At 32.3% G+C, this 8097-nt stretch overlaps 1 protein-coding gene across 1 annotated transcript; it reads left to right on the forward strand.

Moving 5' to 3' along the window:
• Positions 1 to 3364: 3364 nt before the first annotated feature.
• Positions 3365 to 5447, forward strand: LOC120178848 (large ribosomal RNA subunit accumulation protein YCED homolog 2, chloroplastic-like). Its single transcript, XM_039184625.1, has 7 exons — positions 3365 to 3593; positions 3678 to 3866; positions 4548 to 4637; positions 4770 to 4862; positions 4973 to 5053; positions 5156 to 5201; positions 5271 to 5447. Exons 1-7 carry the CDS (start codon positions 3432 to 3434, stop codon positions 5360 to 5362), a joined length of 753 nt encoding a protein of 250 aa, XP_039040556.1. The 5' UTR covers positions 3365 to 3431; the 3' UTR covers positions 5363 to 5447.
• Positions 5448 to 8097: the final 2650 nt, after the last annotated feature.

Below are 8097 nucleotides of genomic sequence, written 5' to 3' on the forward strand. Positions count from 1 at the left end.
ATGATAGTTTTTGTAATTGAGCTCGATGCATTCCAATATCAAAGTGTTTTGTATTTGGCTGGAATGTTGAATATTTCAACTTTTAATTTTTCAGTTTTTCATTTGATACTCTCTCTTTTCGGTCTTTTTTCCGGATGGCAATTAATTCGTTGGGTAAATTACATATTTGGTATCTCATCTATTTTTCTGTTTATGTTTTTGGTCATTCAGCTCTTTAAAAAAATATATATCTAACATTATGTTTTGTTGCTACTTTGATAACTAACCGTTAAAAATTTAGAGAGATAATGACGTGACCCGACATAATAACAATTTTTAATCTTAAAACTTATACATTCTATTAATTTGACCTAAATTCTATCAATTTAATCACCGTCATAAATATTTGAGTCAAAACCCAAATTTCCCATCCTTGTCTTTCCTCTACAATAATTTCTTGAATGTTCATATTCTTTAAAATGTATATGCTTTGGGACTAAAATTGCTATTATACCATGTCATGTTACTATCTCTGTTAAATTTTAGGCGTAATACCAAAATAAGTGCTCAAACTATATCGTTTTTCTCAAATAGGTGCCTAAGCTAATTTTCGTCCCATCCAGGTGCCTAACGTTACAAACGTTACCCATTTAGGTTCTTGGGCCTATAACGGTGTTAAGTTCCCCGTTAAATGACACGTGTCAAAATCTGATAATTTTAAAAAAATTATTTAAAATTAAAAAATAAAAATTATATATTTTTATAAAAATAGAAAACATATTTTGAATTAAACCCAAAACTTTGAAAACCTTCATTTCAATCGCTAAATCCAAGCCGGCCACTGCCTTTTTCCATCGACGAAGCTCCACCCGACCTCCCCTCCCCCTGACGACCAAAACCTACATGAAATCGTGACCAATCGACGACAAATCAACGTTGTAAACCGCTGGAACCCTAGGATTAAAATTGCGATTTCGACGATCAATCGACGGAAAATACGACAGTGTATGAGTAGGATGATGGCAGGGACTACGTCAGTGGTGGTGGTCGTGGCCGGAAAGGGCGGCGACGACATATTAAGGTTAGGATTTGAGATTTTGGGGTTGTTTTATAATATAAGAAAAGTTAGTGTTTTTTATAAATATAATAATATTTTGGATATTTTATTTAAAAATAAATTTCTAAATCACCAGATTGTGACACGTGTCACTTAACGGTATAAAGTAACACCGTTGACAGCCCAGACACCTAAACAGGTAACGGTTGTAACGTTAGGCACCTAAATGAGACGAAAATTAGTTTATGCACCTATTTGGGTTTTAGGGTATAATTTGGGCACTTATTTTGATATTAAGCCTAAATTTTAATAGAAACTTAACAGTTATTGACTAAAATAGAAACAAATCATTACGTTGTATATAATTTTATTAAAAATAATTAACTAAAGCATAAATATAAGAATAAGTGGGGCTCCAAATAGATAATTTACCTTAATTTATTTGCTACTTTTATGCTCGTTGTGTTAGATAAATTTATTAATGTATGGCACAAATCTATATCAAAACTTGGCAAAATTTTAGTGTTTTACTCAAACTACTTCATATGGCTAGTTACCTAAATCTCAATGAATTTTTTTTAATAATTACTACCTACGGAGAGGGTGAAAGGAAATTTTGTTTGGCGAAATCTTGAAAATGGAGGGCAACATAAGATTTTTAATCACTTGCCATAGATATTAATGACAAAACTCATTGAAAATTAATTTCACTACTTTGCTTTTAAAAAATAGTGCAATCTTTCAAAGTTTGAATTAAAGGCCCGTTACATTTTATATGGACCTCTCAAATGATATAATAACTACAATATTAATATATAAGTATAATTTTCAGGGTAAATTATACATTTAGTATCTAAACTATCAATTTTGATATGTTTTAGTACTTAAATTTTTAAAAAAAATCAAAACTTAAAGTTAAATTTTGAATATCTATACTAAAATGAAACAAAAACTAAAATTTTTAACGATGGGTACTAAAATGAAACAAAAATTAAACTTTAGGCATGGTTTTGAAAAAATAGAAAGTTTAGGTACTAAAGTAGACTAAAATTGATAGTTTAGGTACTAAACGTGTAATTTACCCTAATTTTTAAATGCAAAAATCAAGCTACTTTAGTGATTAAGAGTATGAGTGAGCAAAACTCGTCTCGACTCGAAAAACCGAATTTTTCAACTCGATTTAATTAAAAAAACTCGATTCGAATTGACTTTGAGTTGAAATTTTACAAAATCGACTCGAATAAAAAAAATTCAAGTTCAAATGGAGTTGTAAAATACAACTCGAATAACTAAAAATTTTTAATAATTAGTGGATTAATTTTCAAGTTTAGGTCTAGTCCTTGGACTTTGTATGATATATGTATATCACATATGAAACAAAAATGAAGAAATATATTTGTATTATATATATGGTTATAGAAAATCACTTAAATTAGAACCAAATAATATTATAAATATTTATAATTAAATTTAAACAGAAACTCAAAAAATCGGCTCGACTCGAATTTTATAAACTCGACTAGACTCGAATCGAAAAAAATTCAAGTCAAGTCCGAGTTGAAAAGTAGGACTCGTCAACTCGAAATTTTTTTACTCGACTCGATCGAACGCTCGCCCCTAATTAAGAGATTTATTGTTATTCTTCAATGTCTCAGGTTTGAACACTGCGAATATTAGGGGTGTGAGTGTTCATTATCAAATGGTTGAAAGTCTTTAAACATATAATATATTATATTCAATTCAAATTTATAAAGCAAAAAAATATAATTTTTAAATTTTATATTAAAATTTTCCCAACAATATTAAGTCATCCCGTATTTATGCAATTCTTTTTAAGGTGGTAAAACTCTAATATAGGTAGGGATGGAAACGTGTTGGGTTAGGGTCGAGTTTTTAGTCCACTCGACTTCATCTGTAAATAAGTATCCTCCATTCGAATTTGACTTGATTTGAAAATTTTATATCCTCCTCCCGACTTTGATCCGACCCGATTTTTAGAGTATAAATCCGACCGGACCCAAATTAACCCAGTATAAATCATTAATATTATTATTTTTACGTGAAAACACTATTTATATTTATTAGTGTTTAATTTATTGACCATTTAATTTAACTTAATTATTAAAGAAATATATTAGGAAGATTCTTCAAATTAATTCACTCAATTCATAACGTCAAAAAAACAAGTCTAACTTTATCGATAAGAAAATAATCTGTTTTGAAACAAAATTTATTTATTTATTTATTTTTGAAAAGAAATCGTAATATAAAGAAAAAAATATCTATATGTGGGACAATAATATCCCTCCATAAAATCCTTATCTATTTGCCGAGTGAAACTAGATAGCTTTCCATTGCCAACATATATCCAACCATTCCTGATTACATAACAAAAATGGCGGAAGCCAACACCTTAATATCATCCTCAGCAACAAACATCATCAAAACGCCAGGCTCATTTCAGTCTAAGTTCAATTCCCAGAAACTTCAGCCCCACAATCCCAGTAATTTTAGAGTTAAAGCAAGTTCATCCAAAAGGCATGATTATTCATCCCTGGTACACCCTTCATTCAACCATTTTTTATTTCCTTCTCTTTTTCATCAGATTTCACTGAATTGTGTTACCCTTTATTGGCTGCAGAGTATTAACAAGCAAGACTGTCGAACTAATCGACGCCGGCTTATCACGATATCGACGGCTGACGGGAGATGGCATGGAACATGGAGCTGTGATTACCTTGTGTCTCTTAAGGACCTCAACTTGGCTGACTTGATCGAAGATGATGCACAAAGGGATGCTCAGGTTTCTATCAATCTTTGCATCCAAAAGGTCAGTTTAGCCCACGCCCTTATGATTTCATGTTGGAACTAGTTACCAGTGTTGGTAAAGAGCTGCTACAAAATAAAATAACATTATTTACAATGGTAAGTAATTTTTATAATAAATAAATAACGAAGATGATACAAAATATTTATGTGTCTTGATAAAAGTTATTGCTTTAGAAGAAATTTTATCAGAATTAGTGAAATCTCGAAAGTGAATATTGTCCCTCAAAATTAACATAGCCTTCCAAACCTCATATATCCAAAGTGAACAAATAGAACTCGCTTGTGCTTCTCTCTTCAATAGAATATTTTTCTAAAAAAAATACTAAAACCATCAATCGTATGATCAATTAAGGAGAAAGACTCATTTTATAACAATAGTAAAGGGGCAAATTGTTCAATGACAACTTCTCAATGAACCACTCTCTAAATATGGATAACTAGTTCTTTAAAAATAACTCTTTAATATTTGCATTACTAATAATCCTCCTCAAATGCAAATTAGTAGGGAATTTTGAATACGATAAAAGAGTAATAACGAAATTAGCCTCTTAAATATTAGTCAATGTATCCGGAAATAATACATAGTTTTACCATGTTTTGTTCTTTCATCAAGTGCCTAAAATTGGTGTACTGAAGGCTAACTGCTCAACTTATATGTTTAAATAAACTATACAAAATGCAGCATGCCAGCTTTGGGCTTTCAGTGGACGGAAGGATTATTACATCTTTCACCAGGAAATGTAGCATCTGTTCTTCTCCATATTGCAGACAGGTATTGTAGATACCTTTTAGGGGCAACTGCATGATACAATTGAATTGAGTTTGAGTTCGAGTTTATGTTCGTATACACGGCATCCTTAGAAAATCTAGCAATTTAGCATTTCTAAATTGGAACTTTCATCAGATTGATACAAACTTCAACGTTTGGGTCCTGGCTTCGAATAAAGACCATGATGCAACTCATCAGTTGCCTGAGATCGGTGGAGATGATCCATCGGTATGTCTCGGAACTCTAAACTCTTCGTTTCGTAATCGCCGCGAACGTGATGAATATAACTCATACATTAAGAACTCTACTCAATATATCCATCATATGTGATTCTGCAGGTTATCTATGTGAAACCAGGATATGAAGCGAACCTGGATTCACTGATACAGGACACAATCCGGCTAACAACCTCCACCAGGGTATATATACTGAAAACTAATCTAATTATCCGTATTTGGGCGAATGTCGGTTTTGCATTAGAGCAAAAAACGTGTATAAATCTACGGTTTTTTCCGTCGTAGGACATTTGCTCGGAAGCATGCCGAAAATCGGAACCCACTCTGAGTTGTAAGTACTTTTTCATAGTTAGACAAGTTTTTCAGGTAATAACTTACTAAAGAAAATGTGTTGGGACAGATATTGGTAAAAGGAATGCAGCTTCCATCGACAAGAGGTGGTGTAGATTGTTGGAACTAAGGAACGCAAATCTGTATAATACAAATTTTTAGATTATTTATAGAATGATGTACTGAAACTCTCTATGTAACACCTCAAACCGATGCGGGTAGCCCGATCCGATTCGGGAAGTCACATTAGGGCCACCGGAGCGACCCACCGTAAAAATAACGGAAATTTTAAAACTTTTTATCAGAACATGTAAACTTATAAAATCATTTATCACTATTTAAAAATAAAACAGATTTCTAAACTCGTATATAAATCAAAATACAATTACATGCCCCCTAATCACAAGTACCATACTCTGCAACCACGCCGGAAGAACTCCCTTACTGAAGTCGATAGATGCACTGGTACAATTGTTTTAACCTGAAAAGGTGAGTAATAGAGTGAGCTTTGGAAAGCTCAGTAATACAGAACTACCAGATGATGCTACATGACATGTAGATAAATGGAAAGCCATATAATTTCCTTATTGAATCATATGTATACCAGCTTGCAAAATAATTTGGGGTTCCCTTAGAAGTTCATCGAGTAGAAGCCATGAATCTCAGTTCATAAGAAACCTTTCAAAGTATGACATTTTCAGGAGATCGAATAGGATGTCTAGTGTGTTCCAACAGTATAATAAAATCATAATAGGTACAAATCATAGTCCAGTAAATCTCACAATTTCGTAAAAGAGTTTAACTTTTGAAAATCATAGTTTAAACCCTTTTCTGGTACACCATCAATAGTTCCCAAAATTATTTTCCATATAGCTTACTTTATGCACATAGCAAAAAGAAAGCCGACTTAAGGATAGGCTATGAAGCTTGTATCCTTAAGCCCAAGTCAATAAGTCCATATAGCTTACCCTAAGCACACAGCAAAGGAAAGCCGACCTAATGAAACATCTTGGGGCCCTCAAGAGTCACATTAGGCCCATTTAGCTTGATCAGAGCTATTCCATCGTAATTCAATTCCAAAATTCAATTGCACCGTGACATAAATTCCATAAATCCAAAAACATGGTAATCATATACCATTTCAAAACAAAAATTAGATAGCAGCCATATTCCATAAATTGTCACATTAAATTGGTGCATCCATAAAACAATAACCAATGAATTCGGTGTACCACATATTAAAACCAATAAAACAGTTCAGTAATAAGTAGGGAACACACTAGAGAATCCCAGTATTTCCAGAGGCCATTGTAGTTATCATTTTGGATAACATGAAACTTATGAAATTTGATCGAATTCCTGGAACAAGGTCCTATTGAGGAGAATCGATTACTAACCGATCTAGCCAGACATTTAATGTTGATACATTAGAATCCCACTATATTTTCGTGTGCTTTAGGAAAACGTTCAGGAACCTTTATACATAATAATTCTAAATTCAGATTTACTGCGAGTGATTCCATTACCCAAACAATCAGGGGTATTCAGGAATATACTTTAAATTCATAGGATTTCAGCCCAATTGAACCAAATGAGATATTCAGAATCTTTTCCATCTGTGTTACTTGTTTTTTTTTCAAACATGACCGAAGTGATTTTAGATGAAATATAGAATCGAAGATTCAAGTCATTTACAATCTACGACTATCGATCATATTATCAAATAACTCGAGTTACACAACTCTCAAACTGATGCATGTCAACAAGTCAATTCATTATCCTTCCAGTGTATTCACTCTTTAATACCATAGTGCAGATCCATAGATCATCCCCATAATCATCACTGAATAAATCTTCCAACGGTCTTTATTTCATTTCCACGTTTCAACAATATCAGGAAATACTGACGTACTTGATCCATGGCTCATAACCCATAATGACAATTCATCATGTAAGTTCAACAGTGTTTCCAAACTCATCAAATCACCTATTTAATCCTTACTCATTGATGTTACTTAGTTCGTTTGGTAAGCAAGTCTATCCCGATTACTTTAAAGTTTTCCAGAATAATTCAGACGTTTCTGAATTTCAAATACACGTTGTACTACATTTCATTTCAATTTATTCATATAATAAAGTCATTCTGGTATTCGTGGTTGATTTGACTAACGACTACCCACTTATTAGTACTGTATGCGCTCTAGAGTTGAGTTGCGCCAAGTACTTCCAGAATTATCATCGATCCAAATTTGAGCAGATGAACAAACATTCAAGTGATACTTATATCATTCAGGTAATGATATAGTACTAACGTTGGTTAATCACTTAAGTTGCGTTTCACAACTTTTACTAGTAGCACAACATCCATGTTTATTTGGATTTCTTAATTAATCCAAGACATTTACTTATTCTAGGTCATAAGGGCATTTTGGTCATTTTGGTGCTTAACATTTTTTTCTATTCATTTCAAAGCTTGAGTATATCCATTCATTCCTGAGCTTGGTGACATTCTTGAGTTATTTCCATTCCAGGGGTAATTTGGTCATTTTATAATTCTAGAATATTTCAATCATTTCCTTCCATCCGGTCTTATTATTTAATTCAATCTTATCATTTACTTCAGTCCTTTCGAACAATTATGTCAGCAGAATACCTCCAATAAATTACTCTTCAAGTATTTACTCCTTATTCGAATATTTTCGGGTCAAGTGTCTTCTCAGATTTTACAAACGGAATATTATAAATTTTTCTGTACAAAGATAGGATCTTAACAATTAAATTCGTACTTAATCGAGTTAAGTACAAATCCTCAAAGTACTCTCTCATTCAGGGTCAATTCAGACTATTTTATCTCTCAATGGCATTTTCGTAATTTCTTAACCAAATAATTTCAATAT

The sequence above is a fragment of the Hibiscus syriacus genome, unplaced genomic scaffold (genome assembly GCF_006381635.1).
Source record: "Hibiscus syriacus cultivar Baekdansim isolate YM2019G1 unplaced genomic scaffold, ASM638163v2 tig00112383_pilon, whole genome shotgun sequence".
Taxonomy (NCBI): Eukaryota; Viridiplantae; Streptophyta; class Magnoliopsida; order Malvales; family Malvaceae; genus Hibiscus; species Hibiscus syriacus.

What these genes read in the sequence shown, in the direction of transcription:
- LOC120178848 (XM_039184625.1), top strand. Translation starts at nt 3,432, where the DNA reads ATGGCGGAAGCCAACACCTTAATATCATCCTCAGCAACAAACATCATC. An exon ending in TCAATCTTTGCATCCAAAAG is followed by an intron (nt 3,867 to 4,547) that starts GTCAGTTTAGCC and finishes TACAAAATGCAG; the next exon opens with CATGCCAGCTTTGGGCTTTC. An exon ending in ATCGGAACCCACTCTGAGTT is followed by an intron (nt 5,202 to 5,270) that starts GTAAGTACTTTT and finishes GTGTTGGGACAG; the next exon opens with ATATTGGTAAAAGGAATGCA.